General features: G+C 42.7%; 2 protein-coding genes across 2 annotated transcripts in view; both read right to left on the bottom strand.

The window, feature by feature from the left end:
• Window positions 1-8,090, bottom strand: part of bmpr1bb (bone morphogenetic protein receptor, type IBb) — a 50,151-nt gene extending 42,061 nt beyond the window's left edge. The window contains exons 1-3 of the mRNA XM_076758679.1: window positions 7,971-8,090; window positions 4,639-4,708; window positions 2,450-2,614 (exon numbers count right to left, since the gene is read on the bottom strand). The gene's annotated coding sequence lies outside the window, so the exon portion shown is untranslated. The remainder of the gene's footprint in view (window positions 1-2,449; window positions 2,615-4,638; window positions 4,709-7,970) is intronic.
• A 580-nt stretch (window positions 8,091-8,670) lies between these two features.
• Window positions 8,671-23,514, bottom strand: part of pdlim5b (PDZ and LIM domain 5b) — a 35,473-nt gene continuing 20,629 nt past the window's right edge. The window contains exons 4-13 of the mRNA XM_076758813.1: window positions 21,038-21,071; window positions 20,178-20,701; window positions 17,442-17,596; window positions 16,622-16,649; window positions 13,580-13,728; window positions 11,060-11,240; window positions 10,735-10,915; window positions 10,145-10,265; window positions 9,950-10,065; window positions 8,671-9,821 (exon numbers count right to left, since the gene is read on the bottom strand). Of these exons, the coding sequence (XP_076614928.1) occupies window positions 9,732-9,821; window positions 9,950-10,065; window positions 10,145-10,265; window positions 10,735-10,915; window positions 11,060-11,240; window positions 13,580-13,728; window positions 16,622-16,649; window positions 17,442-17,596; window positions 20,178-20,701; window positions 21,038-21,071 (1,579 nt within the window). The 3' untranslated portion in view covers window positions 8,671-9,731. The remainder of the gene's footprint in view (window positions 9,822-9,949; window positions 10,066-10,144; window positions 10,266-10,734; window positions 10,916-11,059; window positions 11,241-13,579; window positions 13,729-16,621; window positions 16,650-17,441; window positions 17,597-20,177; window positions 20,702-21,037; window positions 21,072-23,514) is intronic.

Below are 23,514 nucleotides of genomic sequence, written 5' to 3'. Positions count from 1 at the left end.
CAGTGAATACTCACTACGCTCTCGACAGTATGCTGTTTCAGGATATGATGATGGGACTGAGGTGTGTTGACAAGCAGAGGACAGAGCTGGAGAAGCTCTCAATCAGACAGATGGCGATGAGCAAAACGCTCTCTGATGTCAGGCTGATACACGGCTAACGCTGATTAAATGATGGACAGATTTCAGCATGTCCATCTATGTTCGATTCAATTCAATTTTATTTGTATAGCGCCAAATCACAGCAGAAGCTGTCTCAGGACACTTTCCAAATAGAGCTGGTACAGGCCGAGATCTTTTATCTACATATCAGATGTAGATAAAAAAGCTTCTTGGCACCTAACTTGAAGGCAAAACATACAAAGCTGGCAACATACATAAGACAATTTGTTAACAGAATTTACAGTGACTCATGCACACACACACACACACACACACACACACACACACACACACACACACACCTGCACATACACAGTCATTCAAACAGCACAGATGAAGCACAGTTTAAAGATTATACATTTTCAGTGCTCTGTGAACAGATGTGAGTGACCGACTAAGCCCTCCTCAAACATACATGTAGCAAAAAGGCCAAAGCAAATAAAAGATCCAACCAGTGGATTCTATAAGACAAGAAAACCATATCATCCTCTGAAACTACCTGATCCTTAAATCCTAATCTGTGGACTCTGGCATGCCAACATGCACTTGTACACGGCCACTCATGTGTGACTTCATCGCCACTTGTAGAGCTACGCAGAGGTAATTAACAGCTGTGTGTGCTCTTGAACACCTGCAATAACAACCCAGGCTGTAGCAGGTTAGCTAGCTGCTACTCTCTTTCTTTTTATTGTAACCTGATCCAGCTACCCCCTCTACGTAAAAGCTCTGAGAGCCATCGAAGAGGCCAAGCCTTGGAAAGACAAGGAGAGAGGCCGATCTCCTCTTAGAAAGGACACAACCATAACTAACGATGAAGGACCAAGGAGTGATTGGTGTGGCTAACTCGTTTTTCCCCTTGAAAGCTGATTTGAAATGCAGAAAAATGCTCTGCTTGTCTCCATCAAGGCAGCATTTTGAACTGGAAGGTCACACATCTATTTGCAGAGTTGCCAGTGGGGCTGGGTGATGTGGCTGAAATCAAACTGTTATACGTCACAACATGGCAAAAGTATGCAAAGTCATCTATGAAATAATTCAGTCCTATGATACTGAACACACTTTCAAAAGCAGTCAATCAAACTGCTGGAAGTGTTGTTTTCCCACATGGTCAATTCAGGCCAGACCCAACACAACCAATTTATTCAAGGAAGTCTGTAACTTTTCTTTCAGTGACGACTTCAGGCCTCTCTACCAGAAACAAAGTACATAATTGAAGGCTGAATGCCACTTACTGGAGGAGTATTTATAGCTATGAAAGAGGTTTAACCATCTGCACTTTGATATTTTCAAAGTAACACAAGACACGTAATAGAGCTTCAGATTCAGACACATTATCTCAACCCAAACTACAGGAGAACTGGTCAAAAATAAACAGAAAAAAAAAAAAAAAAAAAAACATTCAAAATGTCACTGGGGAAAATCTGGAAAATCATGACAACTCATGCCAAAACACAAACTGCTTCAACAAAGAACAGCAGCTGTCACAAGCTGAAACGACCCACCGGGGATATAACAGACATGTATACAGCAAATAGGGGTGGGAATAACTCCTGCAAACTGCCACGCAACCTACAGTAACATGACTCACCTTTTGTTTGCTATAGCGATTAATCTAATCCAATGTTCAAGTCCTTTTCATGAAGTGCTGACATGGGTTTGTCACCTGTCACCTGTTTTGGCTGGCTCTCTAATCCTGCAACCGAAGCCAAAACCTGACAGGGATTGCAATGCGATGTAGTATTGTGTGTGAGAGCTTGTTTCCAGATAAAGCAGTGTGCCGCTGAGAGCCAAACATTACAATAGAAGCTGCAAATGCAAGCACTTGAACATGAGAATTCCCAAAAGCATTGAAGGGAAGAAGAAGCAGAAGAATTCCTTCATTAATCCGACTTGGAAATTCATTTTTGCACTCTTATGACACATGCTCACATGCGCAGAGATGTCACTACAGCACAGCGGCCAGAGCGGTCATGGGTTACGTGCACCTCTCCAGCGACAAGACTACCTCTGTATCAACTAGCCCATGCTGCAGGAGAACTGGAAAACTCCCCAAGCCAAGTCCTCACAGACTGAGCTACAGCCACCCCACAGACTTATAGACAATATCTTGGCAAGAGTGGCAGCTGTTCCTGTTATTATTCACTATCATCAGGTTTAGGGTAACACTGTTTTTAATACTCCACACACAGCACGCTCCATTCTGTCCTGCTTGTTCCAGGATGTGACTGAGTCTTTAATTTACGGATTAGCATTGCATTGATAAGAGATGTCAGTCTGAGGGTGGACTCACCTGATATGATCTATGCAAACCGAGCTTCTTCTGTATCTTCACCGCAGCATCCTCCTCATCCTTCTCTATCCCCCGGTTTTAAAATGCAAAGCTCTGATGTCAGCACATTTCCCTGCAGGCGGCCTCACAGGTATGACTCCAAAGGCCCTCTGCCCTCTCCCCAATCTACAGAGGAAAAAAAAAAAGGCACACATGAAACCCATTTAACAATCTGTCATCAGAAACACAGGGCTGGGCAACAGAGGAAGAACACGAACAAGGCAGAAATCGATTTCATCTGTTTCTCCATCTCCTCTCACGGCCTGACTGGCACTCGCTGTCACTTGCTATTTAGCGGACAAGCGTGAGGATCAATTGCAGAATCAGACACGGTGCAGAATAAGGCCTACAATCGAACAGACATTCGAGAATTCAGAGCAAAGCTTCACTCAGAGCGGTCTGTTGAAAGACCAAACTGTCAAGGGAGAGCATGATGATATGTTCTGAGTGTGGTGAAACACAGAACCCCTTCTTCATACAGATATAAAGACTTAGGAACTTTAAAATCTCAGAAAAGAAAGCAAGTGTCATGAAACATACTCCAGCAACCTTGAGGCAAGATTATATCAGCGAAATAACACCCTGAGTCACAGCTGGTAACAGGGCTGAACTAACACAGACGAGAGTTTTGAATGTCGGACTTTCCCTTTCGGCTGAAACAGGTGAGTTATACTGTGATTCTGGGTGGTCTCGCTGACCCGCCTTTTCTTAATAAACTGCTAACTTCGAGCAAAATTATGGGCTGACGTCCTGCCTGCTACCTGCCTGACAGACGTGTGTGTGTGTGTGTGTGTGTGTATGAGGGTGAGAGAGAGATTGTGCATGCTGTAATATTTGCCATGTGAACACATTTGCATAAAAATGGCATTCAAATGCAGTAATAATATTTGCATAATTACTATATATTCTGCCGTTTTCTGTCTATGTTTCACACTAAAAGAGGCACATGCACGTTAACATAAACACACACACACACTGCCTCGCACACAGCTGTCTTTTATTTGCCAGGATCCAACCGCAGATGGTGATACAGTGTGAACTTTAACACACAGATTCTTGACATTCCTCACGGGTGTGAGTTACTCTCCGACTCAAACTCGGCTTCGGCCCTCTTTACCTTCCTGCCAGCAGGTCGCTGTCACAGGAGGAGTCCGAGCAAAGCCTCACCCGCGTATACAGGCCACTATTGTCCTCTCTAGGTACAGTAACTCTATTTTTCACAGCCCTGCAGGGGGTTCGGCTCCCGACCGTACGCCACGCTGGAGCTGTGTCAGCATATTTAGCTGTTTACGATGGGTCCTGTAGTGGCAAGTTCATTGCTTAATGTAAAAGGAATGCTAATTAAACGATGCAGCACGCCTGCTCACTGTTGAAATCAAGGGGCAAAAATAAAAAGTGTATCTGCGAACTCATCAAAGACTAACAAGGATTCTTTGTGCTGCAGTGCACTTAATGCATGCGCATGTGCAAAATGTCTTTATATCAACAGTAAAGAGCCGAATTAACATTTCTATGCAGAAAAATGTCCATATCTGTTACCTAAATCTGTCAGGATCGTGATAAAATAAAATCATTTGTTGGACATCTTTGTTTCATCTTTCGTACACATGAGCAGACATTGAGTGCTTTGGTAAATTGCTCAGGTGAAATTAAAGCCTCTGAGAGTTTCTAAAATTTACTGTAGTCTATCAGATGCGGATCTCATTCATTTCCGGCACTCCAGTCGGTAGACGGAGCCTGTGTCTCGCCTGATACTTTAGTGGAGAAAACAGGATTCTATTATAGTCGGTGTGGTTTATTTTACATAGCCATCCACATGCTCAGCAGAAAGTCAATTAGCTTTCCACTTCGGGGGCAAATTGCTGCCGAGACGGCATTACAATCCCAAAACACACAAGCAAACACACACACAGGATCAGCCCTGCCAAATACTACTTCTACTGCAGGAGAATCAACACTCAGTCTATCTTGATCAATGTAGCTCTTCGCTTTGGATTTGACTTTCATCACAAAATTAGCAGTTTGGAGCATCAACTGAAACCACTCGAAATTACATTTGAGAGTTTACACTGAACATTTATCAATAAGACTTTTATAATCAAGAGCAGACTCGGGCAAACAGATGTAGAGCAGCTGAGGGCTCGACTCACCGTCCAAACACAGGACATCAGAAAGCATCCTGTGCCTTTACCCAGCCGGAGCTCCAGCACTTGTCTTTCTCTGGAAGAAAAAATGGAGAGTTATTAGAGGGAGCTCGTATGTCTGCCATCTCGAACTGAAAGGACTGAGACTAAATTTCAAGCTCCAGTCATTTCCCCACTTTGACTTTCACCCAATCATGCAAAGTACCCCTGATCCTCTTCTGTTCTTCGATCTTCAATCACCCCTCCCCACTTATCCTCTGCCTCTTTCTCCTTCTTTTTTCTGTCCCATTCTCTAATAACAGGATGTCTCTCACGTGGTTGCTGACCTTCCAGGCAAAGAGCAGAGCAACTTGAAGTGATTCCTCTTGCCTGTGTTTGTCTCTCATCCGCAACTTTTGATGAAGCGATGAGCGGGGCTGTGCATGGTCATTGTCACGGAGCCAGTGGCCGACTTCCTAGCTGATGAAAGCCGGTGGAGGTACAGCAAAAACATTCCCAGTGATCATAATGTTTATCTCAACGCTGACATTCAAACTTGAGCTGAATTCAAGAACGCTCGGTGTATGAGCCACAAAGTGATCGTTCAGTCTATCTATTTGTCCTCCAGAGAGGCTGTCTGGAACAAATGCAAGCACAGGCCTGCATCACAGGCAGCATCTGTGTTGATAGTGTTATTGTTACAAAGAAAATATGGCTGTGTGACTGTGTCTTTCCTTTGGTATGTGTGGGTGTGCAAAGAACAGAGGGTTAGTATGTGGGGCCACTGGCAGAAATCAGCGAGTCAATGACAGATGGAGAAGCCATACCTGTGGAAAGCCTTGATATGAGATGCTCCTCTATCAGTGTGTATGTGTGTGTGGAGGGACTACAGGAAATCTTGAAAAAAATGCCCTGGCAGCTGGAAAAGACATTGATTAAAGTCTGTCTGGGACTGAATCTCTGACAGTTTGTCTCTTGATATACTGTAGCTCCTCCATTTGCTCTGTCTGACAGTCACTGCGCTCCTGTTACATGACAAACTACTGTGTGAGATGATAAACTCAAACCTTTACTGCTACTTTTCTTCTGCTTTCAAACTGAAATCTCCTGCAGCCTCTACAAACCCGAGCAACCCCCCATCCCCGTTTCCCACATATTTGGTCGTTTACCTGTCTAGTCCTCAAGTACTGCTCCCGTTGAGCTTGTTAATATGCGCCCAATACCTCTGCTCTGATTGGCTAAACTCATTTCCTGCAATTATGAGGGCGGAAACTGGGGTGAGGGGTCGCAGCTTGCTAAGTTTAGCCCTGTGGACAAACCCAGACTCAGGCTACCTAGATAAGGAGTGTTTGTGTGTTTATGAGAATCAGAGAGTGAATGAATGACGTGTACTCAGTGATGATGATGATGATGATGATGATGGCTTCCGCAACCCCTATAAAATATCTTGTTTGAGCTGATTTCTTGCTTAAGGCCAGAGTACAAAATGTACTAATAAATCTTATCCCACTCTAACCATAACTGCTACTTGCCTAACCCTAACCTTAACCAAAGTCAAAGACGTTTCCTCAATGTGAATGTGTAAAAAGACTTGTGTCCCCACAACGCAAGTAATCCACATCCACACACACTGTGTTAGCCATCAGTGCCAGAGTCCAACAAGCTGAAACACTTGATGCTTGAGTCTGTGGTAGACCACAAAGCCCTGCCTTGCCATGCACCCTCGCTTGACATGCCATCCCCATCATGTAAGCCTAACGACGGGCGTTACTCCTGCCAGGGGCAGAGCCAGGGCAAGGACTGGGTGGTGGGTGGTGGTTTGATCGCTCTGTGTGTGTTTAATATTACTCAAAAACACTCACTCAGCTCTGCTTCAATGAGCTTCTCTGTCCTGTGGAGAGTTACAGGGCATTCAAACACAGGACCGCAGGCCTGTATGAGGTGCAGCAGCAGGTTTTGAACAGCTCTGTCTGGGCTCTGAGATGCTGATGTAAACATCAAGACCTCAGTGATGTCACAGACACAGGCTCTGGTCTGCTGACGCTCAGTGATCAACTGCAGAGCACAGAGAGGTTTGTTTCATGCATTCAACAGTCAAATATTGCCATTGACCCCATGCCACTATACACCGACAGGCGATGGAGTCTTTAGCTCGCTGCCAGATGCAAAAACATGCACGCATTGGATCAAAAAATTGTACATGCCACTATTCCTTTTTTTTTAAGGAATTTAACTCCCTACACACTGATGAGCTTTATCTGAGGTCTAATTGAAAAGTAAGCACAAGAATCCTCGACTCATATCACAAAAGCTGAGGTTTAAAGTTCAATCTTGACCTTGGAAGCAGAAGTTGAGAGTCTCACTCAGATCCATTTAGTGTGTCTGATCATATCTAACTTTTATCAGCAGTTGGCGTTTGTCATGGAACTGACAATTCAATGTTTAAATTAACAGGGATAAGATGCCTTCAGATGAGTGGGCAAAGTCTTGCATTCAAAAGTTTACCTAGGTAAAAGTACTAAAGTGGTAGCATCAAAATATACTTAACATTCTAGAAGTACAAGTCCCCATCATGCAGACTGGCCCATTTCAGAATTATTACATTATAATATTCAATTCTAAATGTTGATGCATTAATGTGTTAATCACTTTCATGTTGAAGATGGTAAAGGTGAGGCAAATTTTAATGACCTGACACAGTGGTAGGTTTCTGAATTGTAGAGGAGCAGAAGCACAAAGTAGCTGAAAATACTCAAGTAAAAGACAAGGACATCAAATTCTACATGATTAGAGTACTTAAATAAATGTACTCAGTTGCTTTCCAGCACTTTAGCTCAGTGGACCTTGAGGTGGGATTATATTATCAGTCATATTAAAAATGATTCATAATCACAAAGCAGCAAGAACTCAGCGACATTTTTAGACTTCACCTGGACAGACCTTCATCACTTTAACTATTTTCGTCAGCAGCTCAAAGCTCAATTCTTCCAAACGACTCCAAACTCAACTGCATCTCATCTTATCGCTGCTTGAAAGCGATATTCCCCCTCAGGTCAGACGTTAACACACACTGAGCGGCGATCATGGCACCAATTACCGATAAGCATCATCATCACCATCATCATCACCGCCACAGACTCCTCCAATAACACTGTCGGGGGTCCGGCTGCTCGCCCGCATCTGCTGCCAGCATCAACCTCAGCGCATTAAGCAGAATGAGCGCCTCGGTTGAGATGTAATGAACAGCAGGACAGCAGGAAAGCTTGATCATCAGAAAGACTAGCGCTGCAGCTCAAAGTGCGCTCCGACACTCCACACTACTGAGGGCGTTTTTCCTCTCTCAGGCAAAGTGTCCTTACCGTCTCCTTCTCGCTTTAAATGTAGTTCAACAAGATCCCAGTTAGTCTTGATTTGATCCCAGCTGTGGTCTCTTATATTCGCACGCGTCCCTCTGTCCTGTGGCGGAGTTTTCCAAGTGTACCACGCGTAATTTGAGGCTGGTTCAATCTGCAGCCGCCCCGCGCACAGCTCCCACCTCCGACGTCTTGGAGAAGTGCACACCAGCGCACTCAGCTCATCTGTTCCCCTAAAGGTGCATTTTCACTGCAATAACACTGCATATCTCAGGACACTCAACATGGGGTGTCTGTTCACCCCTACTGTAAATAAAGCGACTGTTTATCACCAGATTTTTATCACGTATGAAAAACGCATCAATGTGTGCCAGGTGGGTGTTGTTCCTCCTGGCCCTATGGAGATGTGGACTTTTCCCTCCTGCTGCAGGTAAAGTTTATAAGGTGGCTCATGCTGGTGCCTGTCTGCCCACGTGTCAAACTTCTCTGAATAATTACTTTTGCAGCTACAGATTTATTATACAGGATGCATCAGTTCTTTGCTGCAATGCTTTCTGTGCAGTGACAAACATGTGAAAAGTGCACAAAACATAAACAGAAGATTTGTAGCAGGAGGAATTTCATGTTTCGGTCCGGTGTCAGCTAAGAAGAAAAGAATATAGCGTTTAAAGTCTGTGTGACATACTTAGGAGCTTTGACTACGGTATTGAATGTTGAACCCTTTTATTTGAAATGGAAGTAAGGAGAGAGGTGCTTATTTATGCACAGTGTCCAATGAAAAATCCATTGCACAAGTACATACAGGTTATTTGTTTCTCATCAAAGAAATTTGTGCACAACAAAGGAGAACTGGAACATATATTAACATTGTTTTACGTTAACTGAACAAATAATTCAAATCATAAGCATTTTAATGCCTGGAACTAGTTGAATGAAGTACAGTTTCACTGGAAGCATTCTCATTAGCTAGTTTGCCCCTGAACTATATGCATTACAAAATATACATAAACAACCCAACATCACTGCTCGATCTATTACGGAGTCCTCTCCATAACAGATCGATTGAACTTAATCCTGTGTCTAATTTTTATGCATTAACAATCTAACTTGACCTATACAGTGTCTAATTTACACACTGGAATACACATTACTTTTTTGTGCTTTTATATACTGGGAATGGTTAGCTTACTTTAAAACAATAAAAAAATAATAATATAACATTAAAATTTCTCTTTTTTTTCTGAAGGCCAGATACCCTTTAGGCTTTTTGTTGAGCAATGCAAATAAATAATTTTTCCCCTTAACGTTAAATAGTTCTAAACCTTTCACTCGCTGTACTGATAGCATATCTTTCCACAATATTTCTTTCCTAATACTGTGTGTGACCCCTGAGGGGCTCAGTAGGTCATTGCAGTAAACTACCCTATTCTGCGTGAAACAGATATCCCCCATGAAGAGCTTGACACACGTCCAGCACAAACAAAAAGCTCAGCACAAACACGTGTGTATTGATAATCCACTTGCACAGATTCTGAGCTAACAGTGTACTGAAATATACACCTACGCATTCGTCTATAAAACTGATAGGATGTGAAAATATTAGAGCAAAACTAAAGCTTACAGTGGAACCTCTGACCCCATTGTTATTCTAACAGAAAAAGAGAAATCAGATCGTTTTAATTCGGCAAATATTTAACATCTGACTGACATATAAACTGCTGTAAACTGACACTGCCGCCCTGTATCATCCATATTCATGGGGGCAGGTCAGATGTTGACAGTGTGGGCATGTTTCTTGCACAAAGCCTTGTCTTTTTTGGAGAAGAACGCCTGACCTTCCAGATTAGTAGAGCACACCTGTGGAGAGAGCCAAACATACGCAGAGCGCTGCTGTTATTCATATTATTCTCAACTTTCTCAGCATTTTCTTATTGTTAGATCTAACCCTCGCTGTTGCTGTGAGTCACACTGTCTCCTGGACCTACCGCACACACAAAGCAGGTGTCATGCCAGGTGAATCCTAGAGCCTCCAGGAACTTGTCCCCCGCCTCGATGGGGAAGTCACAGCCGTGGCAGTTGGTCCCAAACAGGTTGTAGTAGTCTGAGTGAGTGGAACATTGACAATGTGTTATTCTGATTTTCTTTACATCTAATTTACTGCTGTGGGCTTCCTACTGCACCTTGTTCACAGTATGGCTGTCCATCTTCCATGTGAAACATGTTGCCTTTGATTGGCTGTTGGCAGGCGTAGCAGGTGAAACAGGACACGTGCCAGGTCTGTTTCAGGGCATTCATGACCTCCTGCGCAGCAAATAGGAGAAATAAATGAAGTTATTATTATTACACAGTCCATCAAATGATCCATCAAAACAATTCAAGGAAAGTTTGAAGATTATGTTGTTTTCTTATTATTATCCATAGATTTTGTGACACGTTTAGTAATTAACAAGTCATTTCTATGTGTCTCTCTATGTGTTTTGAACTGCATTTCCCAATGATCACAGTGCATCATTGACAACACTACTTTAACGCTTCTGGACTGACAGCATCAACAAACAATCCTCATTTGTTCTACTGTGACTGAAGAGCAACTATGAACAACCACATAATAACCAGATAATGTACATGGGTTGCATTTGTTTTCATGTTAAAATCTGAGCATTATGATCGCATTCACTGCAAGCAGCCAGCCTCTGCTTTATTTCTTCAAGTTAATGATGTTTCTTGCATTGGAGGCAGAGAACAGTATCCCCTTAGTTTTACAACTCACCCCTAGAATCTTCTGCTGGCAGCGAGCACAGCAAGGAGCGAAGAACTGTTCATAGCAATGTTCGCAGTACACCTGGCCCTTCTCCTCCACAAATCCATGGTCTGCCAGGGAGGAGTGGCAGTGAGCACAGTTGAATTCCTCGGGGTGCCATGACTTGCCCATGGCCACAAGGAATGGGCCCCTGGTAAAAGGAGGCAAGGACAAGGGGTTCAAACATTCTGCATAGCAGTTGCGCAGACTTTTGCACTGAACTGTATAATCACTGAAAAAATGTTTATTGTTCCAGAGTTCTTATTGCGAATGCAGTTTTTCTGCTGTTATTTACCTGATGACACTGTTGCACTTGCCGCACATTGGGGTGCGTGTGCCGGCTGGGATGTGCTCAGCACGCTGCACCAGAGAGTTGAGGTCCTGTGGATGTGGCTGTGGGGTGGGGCGGTCTGGACCTTTGGGAGCAGGGTTGGCAACTTTGCCGAATGAAGGAGCTGCTCCACCCTTTGGAAAACCTAAACCAGCAGGGAAAATAATGGGGCAGTATTCAAATGGAAGGAAAAAATAGCTGGCCCAGCACGCATGTACTCGATAAAGTACTAGACAAAATGTACTTTCCAAAATTTGAAATTAATAAACACTGCACTACATGTGCACAGTTTAGGTATGTGTTGTCAGACAATGAACGGGACTGATCTGACGATCTCTAACCTCCATGCCTGAAGCATGAGACAGCTGGGTTGGACAGAACCACCCCACCCAGCCCAGACAAGGGATCAATTTTTCCCACTGAGGGAAATAACACATTCCCAGAGTCAGAGGAGACACCTGGAAAAATAATCCCCCTTCTCTCATCTCAAAACACATGGAGAGGATGCACAGTTTTCCCTCATTCTCTTTCACAGCGCACAGACACATCCAGGACAGGAGGTCAGTGTCGTCCGGCCTCAGAGGGAGCGCTCGAGGGTAAAGGCATCGGGGACAGAGACACTATTGAAAGAGAGCACCATTATCAAAGACTTTAGGAGGTCAAGGGACAAGTGCTTCCTAAATTTCCGTGTAACAGAGAGCAAAAAGAATAAACAGAACGGGGCACTAGCAGGGGTGTGAGAGGACTGTGGGTGCGGGTTTTATGGTAAGAACGGTAAGAAAGACACTAAGTGTGATGAAGATGCTCAAAGGATTTATTAGTTGATAATAACTCGCTGAAATAATGTTTCTAATATGCTTAATATAAAGAGTTGCTCTTGATATAAGCATTATTAGCCAATTTCCAGTGACATTATCAAACAAATTTGTGTCTGAGCAGGGCCACAGCTGCAATTATGAGGTAAAAGTGCTATTTTTTTTCTGTGAGTCTGGGGGTTTAGTAACCTGGGATGAGCTTCCAATTAAGTATGCACACATGGAGGACATATTATAGGCTGATTCCAATATTTTTAGAGCCAACATGTTTATATTTTACTACAAAAAGGCCTTTCCGGTGGGACATAAAATGTAAAAGAAAACATCAAACTATTAACAGAAAATGTAAAAATGGATAAACCCATGACCTCAGTAAATTCAAAAAATGACAGTGATGGTAGAAACAGAAAGCCAAAAAAAGTCTGTTCATCAGAGGAAGAAATGCCAGTGCAAAAAACATCTTTTAATGGTATCATGATTTAGCGTCTACTATCCATTAACCAACGTTGGATTTAAAGACTCCCATTGAATCGAAAGCCACACTGACGCAGGGAATTACTCTGGAGTCAAAGTATTTTTTTCACTGGCACAATGTGACTGTGTGCAAAGCTGGAACAGTGAGGTGGATGTTGACAAGCTGTCAGTCTAAACGAATCCTTTGGCAAGAGCAAAAGATTGAGGGCTTAGCCACATTAAATAGGACAGAAAGTGAAACAGGCATTTGTAAGTCTGCCACTGCTGTCTTGCTGCATAAGGAAGATAAGGAGAAAAAAGGTCAGCATGAGTAGACATCCGAACTGAATCACAGCAGGACTGCAAAGCTCTGTTTCGTCTGTTCTGTCTCTCTAAATTTAGAGACAGCGCGATGGAAAGCAAAGCATACGAGTCACTCCGACAAAGCCCCCATGTATAAAATTTTTATGCGATTAAAGCGTATTTTAAATAGAGTTTTTGAAAAATATGCACAGCTTAAATATTTTTGCTTTTGGAGGGGCTGGCAGTTTAGGTTAATTTTTTAATTCCTGTAAATAAATTCTAAGGTCACGTAGCACATTCCACATGCCCGGCCCAATTCTACACGGCCACTATGAGATATGTGCTTGTTTACTTGAACTCAAGTATGTGTTAATCTGATAAATAACACAGCCGACAGAGAGCGAACTGTGGCCTCTCCTGCTCTCACCCCGTGGCACCTTTCAGCAGCCGTTCCCTAAAGGGTCTTTAAGGAAATATGTTGGGGCACATAGTGCATCTGTTCATGAATAAGTGCATATTTGTGTCATAGTATTGCTAATAATGACCCCTGACTGATGCCTTTCAGCAAATATTTACCCAGACCAATCCGGGGTTTTGTGGCAGGGCTTGCTGTATTTAAAGAGCAGCTTTCACACAAAATAAAATACATAACTCTCGATTTCAAAACCTGTTTAAATAAGGGGATCTTGGGAAAAGCCAATAATCTGAGCTCCTTAATGGAATACCTCTGGTTTTTATAGAGTTCATAATCCTAAATGGCTGAGCAGCAGTGATTGAAAAGAATAAGGCTGCCCTCTGGAGGCTAAAAGAAGCAACTACACAAAATAAATACAAGATTCTTTGCAGAGGCAGAAGCATTTCTTCAATGGCAGTAAACAGGAGCAGGACAGGATATCTGAATGTGTTCCTCTACCTGATGGACCGCCGGGCTGGTAGGAGGGCTTGGTCTTGAACGCGGAAGCAGGGATGACGTTGCCGTTCCTGGGTGCTGCTGCAGATTTGGAATATGTTTTTGCTGCAGGCGAGGTGTGCACAGTGGGAGCGGTTTTGTCAACTGCCTCACTGGGGAACAGATATATATATTTTGTATCAATCAGAACTCACTGCAACACTCATATATTCACACATACTTAAATTAATGCATCTTTAGTGAAAAAGCTCTCTCGTCTGATGATACAGCTTCAACCAGAGGCACGTGATCAGGTCAACTGCAGGTACCAACGTTTACAATGAGAAGGTCAGAATCTCAGTGACACATGCAAACAATCAAGACAATTATGGGGCACTTTTAAATAAACCGCTGCCCACTGTCCATATGGTTTTTCAATGACTGACATAAGGAAACAATTACAGTGACGATGCCGTGGTATCTACTGTACATCTAGCTCACCCTCCAATAATTTCTGGAGATGATCCGTGGTTTAATTTAAGTGGTGGTTATTGCTTTTACTTTTTCAAAAAAGCAAAGATGGAGGTTTATTTTCCTGTGGCGGTGTGAAATGTTAAGAGCTGCAATATATTTTAGTAGAAAATGTGAAGCACTAGTCTGTCTAGTCCACGCCCCTTGTAAAAAGTTCACAGCTTTCATTACAAGCTGAGAACCTCCTGTAGGCAGCAAAATTTCTCAACGGGTGAAGACTGAATACTTTAACAGTTAACAGTAGCTAGAAGTTTGGTACATACGATCTGCTTCTCCAGTTCTACAATATTTGACTGAATCTTAAAGATTTTTTTTCCGGTTCAAGCATCCTTAATGTTACTGGAACAAAGCCGGCATCCGTTGGGAAAATATGTTTTATAGGTACACAGACAAAGACATGATTACTCAGGCACTGCTGCTGCTCAGATAGACCGGTTGAGCAAAGGATTTGCACCAACAGGTGAACAATTTGTAGCCCTGAAGCTGTTTGGGTTTTCGGTGACAGCACACTGCACGTTACCCACAACAGATCCTATTGTGCTGTCAATCACAGGTTCATGGTTTTGCATTTTATCATAGCTTTAATCCTCTCTTGCTTTCGTTCTCTTATTCTGCCTGTAAGGAGTTTCTGTTTGAACGATCGTGACGAGAGAATGCAATTCAATCACCCGCTGGTTTCAAGCTATGGTGTCTGTATGTAATTCAAGCATGTCTCCTTTCTTTTTATCTTCCTCCTCTATCCAGCTCATCTCTTTCCAACACTCATCCACGCTCATCCCACCCAGTAAATCAAAATTCACAACAAAATCTGACATTTTGAAAGAGCTTGATTGGCACAGAAATTCTGATGTAATGCAGTCACAGGTGTGTGTTCTTACAATGGCATAATCAAGGACTGGGACTATCCATTTCATAATGGAATACAGATCATACCATATTTGGATTTAGCACATGAACTACATGTTTACTGCTTTGAATAATGTGTGACAAGATCTGATATGAAGCTGTAGATTTATGTGGCCAGTAACTTGCAAAGACAATAATAACACCACCAAATAGTTCCTAAGGTTAAAATGTTTGAACAGTGCTTAGAGAACAGACTACTCTAAACAATGTTTTGTCTCATTGCACACATAAGCATTGTTAACCATCTATTTATCTTCATAGTTTACTTTTCTGAAAAAGAAGGAATTGAAAAGATGAAGAAAGAAGCAACAGCAGAAAAGAAAGAAAACAGTTTATTGAGGTAAACTCATCAAAAGGTGACAAATGGAACTACTTTGGTTAGTGCAGAAAACAGAGAGAAATGATACAGACATGCTCAGAAAAATGAAGAAACAGAAAGTGTTCAGAGGAAAGTGGAGGCTCAGACATAAACACTATGGATGTACACGGCAATAAAGTGTAACGCTGCATTCCCGAACACATGCACATATGACTTGCATGCATGTATTTCATTTCCATTTTGAGATATAGTTACATATAGCAAAATAATATGCGCCTTAAAACATTGTTTACAACAGAATCTGTTTACTTGTGTATCTTGAGTTGTTTTAAGTTTTGGGATGTTTGATAAGTGCCAAATGAAGGCTGTGACGTTGGTCTGCAAAAGGAGGCAATGGAAGTTTAATAATAGTCAAAATAAAATAAATTAAACAAGTTAAACAAAAGAAACAAGACAAAACAACACCTTGCCTCCTACACATTTAGCACCCGTGCTGAAACATCATGATGCCAATCTCTCAGCTTCTTGTACTTGTGTCCTATAACTTCTGGGTCCAACTTGTTCGCTCTGATTTGCCCCACAAGACAGGATTAAAAGAGAAGGAAGAGAAAGGGGGAAAGTTGGAATGTTAAGGTCATAGCAGAAAAGTAAAAGATAAAAACAAGGAGGACAAATAGCACAGCAGGAGACGGACACAAAACAAAAGAGACTTTCTGCTTGCAGATGTGTATGGAATTACAAGCCGAGGCAGATGTGTAATATCTGCCCTATTTTAAATCTCACTAACAGAAGGAGAGCAGGAATCTCCCTCTGGCAGAGCTGCTATTGCCCACAATACCACTTCATTACCCACAGTTTCCAGTGAGTGACACACTGATTGGTTGGGGATCTGGTACAGAGGGCAGACTGTGTTTACTGCAGATTAAATCGACTCATGACTGGGAACAGTAGTAGCAATCACAGCCTGTGCTGAGTCCATGGCTGTCGCCACTCAACCGTCCGCCTCTTAGAGCTCTCGATGTGGTTTCTCCAAATTAAGCCTTAAATTAAGCATGATACTGTGGGACCATAAGATCAGGAAATCAGGGCTTCACTCTGAATTACAGGCTCCTAGACATGCTTACATGAGTACTTTGAGGGCCAATTCTGAATTTGAAACCTTTATGATCACGAAATGACTGTAACAGTAAGAACATCATTGCTAAAACACATGCATTATTGTATTTCCTGCAAAAGTACTCACAGATGAGAGAAAGACAGACACAGAGACAAGCCAGATTTGATTATATCTAAAACCGCCAACCACTTACTTCTTCCCGCTGTTCTCTGGAGTTTGGTCTGCAACAGAGAAGGAAAAATAATAAACAGAAATTAAGTAAAATGTATGGTCAATGGTCACAGTGAGTCACAATGTTAAAAACAATGCTACAGTAAGTTCATCTTGTCATAGCAAGAACTACATGACTGAGTGAGTGCCATCCCTACACACAAGACCCTGATTGGACCTCCTGCTATCCCCTATTGGAGATCCATCAAATGTTCAGAGTTCATCACATACTCCTGGCCTGGTTGTATCATTTGACAAAAAGACAGAGGCAGACGAAGACAAATCTCTCATCTTACTTCATTCTAATAAGTGAGTTACTGTAAATGTCATTTTGCATTAGTTAAGCAGATCCGCACACACACACATACACACAACCCCTATGAATGGAGGCCCAAAGCCGCAGCCTGCTCATGTAACCATCAATGTCACTTATAGTCAAAATAGTAACATAGAAAATATATTAAATCATTTGGTGATGAAAGCTACTATGACACAAGTACGTATGATATCACCATAATCTACAGGAGCAATCAAGTTTTTAAAAAGAAATACGACATAATTACAGTCATATTAAAGCTTCTAAATAAATTATGGTGCAATGGATTACCCTAAAATTGGTACCCTTTGCATAAATCTGTCATGTGCCCCAGACTAAAGAGGTTTAATGGATCTGAAATGAAATGACAGCAATACCAAGCTTAGCCTTACAATACTCAGCTATTGCCCAAAATTAAGTTCAGCCCATTTCAGCACTTAAAAAACACACAGCAAGAAGTCAGAGTGTTAAGTCTCTCGGTACACACCATTTTCAGTGCCGGTGAGCTGGGCCAGGATACGGAAAGAGCGGGATTGCGAGGTGCCGCCCCGGGGGTGCCAGTCCTCCGTGTCCTCAATCAGACGCTTCTTGCTGGCATCGCTCAGCGGAGACGCATGATTCTCAGGCTCCACGTCAGGTTTCCTATACAGTCAACCAAGAAAAGATGATGTTAAAAACAACTGTTGAAACAATTATGAATTTGTTAAATATCTACTGTTCAGTACAACAGAGCCTCTACCACAGGTACAGGATCCAGGTAATACACACATGCAGGCTTAGAAACAACGTTCATACTAACAGCACACACACACAGCACACATGTAGTATACAATGCGATGGGTGTTCCCCATTCAAGGATGCAGCTTGTAGATACATGTCTCACACTATGAGCTAATGGCTCTTGATTTCACAATTACCTCCTAGGTCTAGCTGGAGGTGGAGTTCTGCAAGTGGGCAATGAGAAGGTGGTGAGGGAGAAGGCAGAATCACTGAGAAATTCACAAGTAACATTAAGTGCTAAGTATACAGTATGACACTGCACTGTTTATACGGGAGAGTGAAGAAACTGTTCTGACCTATACTTACTTAAGACTTGTCTGAGGCTCACTAATGGAAAAGAAAACCACAGAGTAGAAGTCAGACATTACCATAAAAGGCCATCGTAATGTCTATAAAGGGTGTTGACTGACGAGTAAAAAGGTGAGGAGCAATTAGATTCACTACACTAAAATGGTGAAATGAAACACACCAACTGCATATTAACAACAGTGAGTGTTTGAGAGATGGAAGTGACAGTGACCATATCTCACCACAAGGTGGGAGTGATGTGCTTTGAAAATATGGATCAGTTTTTCTTCCCAGAGTAATTTGATGGTGCTCTGGAAGGCAATAATATTTATGCAAAGTGTTTACATGCAGAGTTTAGTTCGAATTTAGTCCCAAACTGTGAGTCAATTTAATGTCAAAAGTCCAAGAGTGTGCAATCTTTAGTCTGTGTGTTCGTTTATGTGAGTGTGTGTGTGTGCGTCTGTGTGTCAACTGAGTCAAGGTGAAGGATGATCAAAGACAAGTCAGGCTATTCTTAGCCAAAGCAGAATACACTTGGCAGTGATTTGTCTAGCCCTGAGTAAACATGCTGACAACGGTAGCAGATGAGAAGAAGACAGATGCAGAGCTGGGTCACTGCAGCAGCCCTACGCGCTGACAGGCCTGCCTACACTGGGTGTAAATACAGTATAAGCTAACACGCCGCCTGACGCCACTAAGAGAATGAACGACCGGTATGAGCTGACCCCCACTGGGTGTCCCACGGTGTCTCAGATGGGATTATTTACGGGTGGTTTTGCAGTTTGTTTGGACCTTAAAATGAGCATGTACTGTAAGTGGATGAGCATGAATGTGAGGTTTGTCAGAGTTAGCTCAAAGAGGTGCAAGCATGCCTTTGGTAATCATAAACCAGAGAGATGTGAAGGCTATAATCACATTCCACATGGTTAGAAAGCTACTGCAGCACATATATTATCATTCACAGCACTAACTTGGTGTCTGTCTCTTCTTCCTCCTGTGGGCAAAGAAGGGGTAAATGGAAAAGGATTGAAGCCAAGATGGAGCATGAATAGACCAGTTTTAGGAACAGACCATGGTCCCAAAACACATGTCCTTTTAATGAAAGGCCCTTCTGAGAGAATGTGCGTAAAGAAAACCTCAGAAACCACAAACAAAGCATGCAGGTCAGGACACAAACACGCACATGCTGCAATACACTCCACCTCTATAAGCGGACAGTCCAAGGTTTCAGGCAACAGAGAGATTGACGAGAAGACACAGTTAAGTTGTGCCTGACAATGACTCTTCATTTTATAACAACAACATTCCTGTAGAGGCTGTTCCCACTACTGCTAACCCTGTGAAGCACACACAGATATCAGCAGGTTTCCCAGATGTGTTTAAGTGTGAAGCCACTTAAAAACAGATTTCTGTGACCTATTTTTTCAGGTGACAGGGAATAAAGAATGAGTGGCAAATCACTTAAACCTAGCTCAGTCTACCGTAACCCAACCAGTGAGTCAAACCCTGCGGATGAAGCCCGGTCCAGCCAAACTTAGCTCTGTCCCCGATCCCTAAAAGCACAGAGCTGCCAGGATTCTGGCTAATTAGAAACAAGTGTTACACCAGCAGTGCCTGTTGGGCAGACCGTGTGTTTGGCAGACCTGCAAACCCCACTGTCAATTATAGATAGTAAGGCAGTAGCATCGGTTAGCATGTTGTCTAGACTCCTTTCCAGTTGCCCTGTGGAAGATTTGAACAAGATGTGCAGCATGCTTCGGATTTTCCTTACACGCAGCTGTGTGAAAACATAGGTGATGGGCTGCTCCAGTGTTAGCTTTTCAAATGAAACACATATTTATAGGCATGAGGTAATACCAGTGGATATTTTCTGTAATATATTGGGATCTTTTCTGTAATATATTTCTTCAGGTAGACTGCATAACAAAAATGTCCTCTAATCTGTGGCCTCTGTGAACCACAACTCCTTCAGGACCTGCTGACTAAAGCACACAGCGTGCGTGTGTTACTAAGTCATTCAATAACATTTTGCACTCAAGCCAACGTAAATAGTGAGTTTGAGCATATATGTATGACTTCAGTTTTACTCTTCAGATTAAAAAGGGGCAGTGTAAGAGAAAACAAACGGTAACTGGGTTTGATGAATGGTACGTACCCATTGAAGTGCTCTGACAGCCCCTGGCTCTCCAGAAGACCTCGCCTCTGTCCCATAGCTACCTCACAGGCATTGGTGTTGGAGTAGAGGTTGATAGGTGTGTTATAGACGGAGGGCTGTGGGACATTAGGATGGGAGGAGGGGGCTGTCACTCTGGCTGGAGAGGAGGAGTTAGATGAGGAGGAAGATGCATAGGGGGAGGTGAAGGTGGAGCGACCAGGGCCGGACTTGGGAACCGAGTTGGCTGGAGCCGAGTCTGGGGCAGCGGGGCTCGACTTCAGCGGAAATGGTGGCTGGGGTGGTTGAGAAGGGGCAGCTGGTGTGAAAGCGGATGATGCAGAGGGAATGGTGGCTACTTTAGGGGCATCCGGGGAGGAAGAAGCTGTGACCACACCGCTGCCCCCCCCAAAAGGCCGGGCTGTCTTGTTGTATGCAGGACCAGTCTGACTCGACGGCTTGGTGAATGTGGTGCTTGGGGCGGAGTGAGTGATTGGAACAGGCTTAATGATTTCTTGAGGTTCGTCCTGGATGAAGGTGGAGACACACAGCATGCACATACAAAAAAAATCCACAATCAACTCATGCATGTAAACCAGCATTCCTACAAACACTGCACCACAACCACATCCAAATCAACAGTGAATTCACACTGCTGGATGAATGAAAGTCATGCCTGTGCCAGACAAATTTAAGAGGTGCTATTACACGTGGCCTCTGCGGTCAGCTACGCATGCCAAACCAATCTGTGTTCAGACATAATCTCAGAAGGGCACAATAAGCATGCTCACTTTCTAATAAACTGGTATAATATTAGTAAACAAAAGGAATTCAGGAATTTGTGTGAATATTTTACTTCATACCTTTGGCACTCCATTGTTAGGGGTACTGGATGGTCTGTGAAGACAGAAAGAAAAGCACATACATCCTTATGGCAGCCATTCATAATGTTGCAATAAAGAAAATATTCAAAACTTTATGCTTTGGAAAATGGCTAACAATAATCGTATGTGATTTTACGTCAAGGTGCTAAAACATGCAAAACCACCAGTCTGTGTGAACACGCTGTACTTCAGGGTGTATGTCCACATGTAGACTGGTGTTGAAGTTTGGCGTACGACTGATTTATACTTATGATTGAAGCAGCTGCCACAGTTTTATCACCTATGGGAGGGGGGGATGGTCTGTTTGTCTCTTCTCTTGAGACGTCCGGGATAGAAACCGGCAAGTGTCCAACAAACCGTTCATCCCCTCCTTTTGTTTCATCATTAATACTTGCTAGCGTGTCTACCACAATATCAACATTTGGAAAACTCATGTATTAGGGTGTATTGTGTATTAATGAATATCAGAAGTCCAAGACATCGTATACCCCCCTCCCCCCAACATGTCACACAAGGCGCTTGTAAGTTCCTGTTAGGGAACTCAACGCCATTAGTGACACACTGGAACTGAAATGCAGACAGATGCCTTTGTTAACAATCTGTCCTATATTTGGTCCGGATACGCAGACAGGGTGTCCCTAATTCCTCATAAAACAAAAAAACAAAAAGACAGTGAGTCAGCAAGGCTGGTTCCGGAGCAGGCGCTACGGTATGTCCACTGACGTCCTTCCTTTCTCTGCCATATTAGGAAAACAGTCAACAAACTCTCACGTACTTCCTTTCTGACTGAGCAGAGGCGCAACAACTGAGGCTTGCAGCACGTTATTAAAGAGCCTCACCCTCCAACCAGATGTTGATGTCATCTCTGCCCATACTTGCATTTACAGTTTCCACTTAGCAGTTAATATAGAGTATGCTTATTTTCCAATGTACTTGTATTATTGGACTTGCTTATGGAGAAACAGCGCGATGTGCCAAGGAAAACGGTTAAAGGTCTAAAGATCAAACAGCACATTCCATTACAAATAGGACCCAGTCCACAATGAGGCACTGTGTATCTGCCATCAGTGGCCCGGAGTGAGGTGGTTGGGCGGATTCGGTCTCTATCTGTCTTTTCCCAGAGCAAACTGAACAAACACTTGCTAGGGTGGTCCTGTGAACATCTGCTCAGCTCAGCCCCTCTGTGCTGTCCTGCTCCCTGCCCTGCCAGACCTGCTTTTGTTCTGATATGACAAAAAAGACAAACACCGGGTGAGTCTGTGGGTCACAAGCATACTGTATATTTACTTTCTGATGTTGAATCTCAGTGTAACTGAATAACATCGTGACTCCAACTGGTCTGTCACTGTGATATAAGGTGTCTTCTTGGCGTTATGTCAACTATCTTTCTACTTTTCAGTCTGGAGATGGCTTCTGTTTAATGATTTTGGATGGTATATCTGCAGCACGCTATCTGTGGTTTACAATTAAAGGCTAGATTCTCATTGAGCCAATGACTACATACGGACATAGAATGTGATTTCGGCAAACAACACATGAACACCTACTCAAATGTAAACTGTGTATTAAGAAAGTATGTTACGTATTTTTCTTTATACATTTTTGTGTCATTACAGCATATTTATGTTCATTTGTCAGGTTCTCTCAAAAAAGAACATGAAGAAAACACTTAATTGTACTATCCTCTGTGTTACAGTAGATATGTATTCATCACAAAATGTGATACTTTATGGGTTTTCTCTCATGTTAGATGAACTAAACTAATCCATAAGTACAAAAGATATAAAGCAGAGGCATTTCTGATGTATATTAGCAACTTATCTGGTGTATCAGTCAGCTTTCCCTGCGTGTCAAAGTACCACAGTTTGTGCTACTCCATGTGTTCATAATACAGAGAATCTGTGGCCCTGTCGAGGATGCAGTCATGGCTTTGCTCAGCCGAGGGCACACTTCAATTGGTTCTTCTAAATCTAATAAGGATGTCTTGCTTTATTAGATTACAGATGCTGATATCTACAAGATGTATTTATGGACCAGATATATAGAATATATCATTTTAAAAAAGCTAATAAATGAGTGCAAGATACAGCTAAACAGGTTATCTTGACAGTAAAAGTGTACTTGGATGAAAAAAAAAAAACACGTTTGGCTTTCGTCAACATGGACACACGAGCACACACAATATCCTGTTTCCATCACTTTTGGGGACATTACATATAGACTTACATTCATTTCCTGGAGACCTACCCTGACCCTAACCCAAACCCAAACCTAAACCTAAACTTAACTCAAGTCTCATCTCTAAAATTTAATGATTTACATTCTGGGGACTTGCATTTTGTCCCCATAAGTAAAGCGAGTCCCAATGTCCCCATTCCCAATATGACTGTGTAAACAGATTTACATCCCCACAACATGGGTAATACATGTCCACACACACAGCTCCAGAATACGAG

This window comes from Chaetodon auriga, chromosome 19 (assembly GCF_051107435.1).
Source record: "Chaetodon auriga isolate fChaAug3 chromosome 19, fChaAug3.hap1, whole genome shotgun sequence".
Classification (NCBI taxonomy): Eukaryota; Metazoa; Chordata; class Actinopteri; order Chaetodontiformes; family Chaetodontidae; genus Chaetodon; species Chaetodon auriga.
This window is presented reverse-complemented; position numbering and strand designations above follow the sequence as displayed.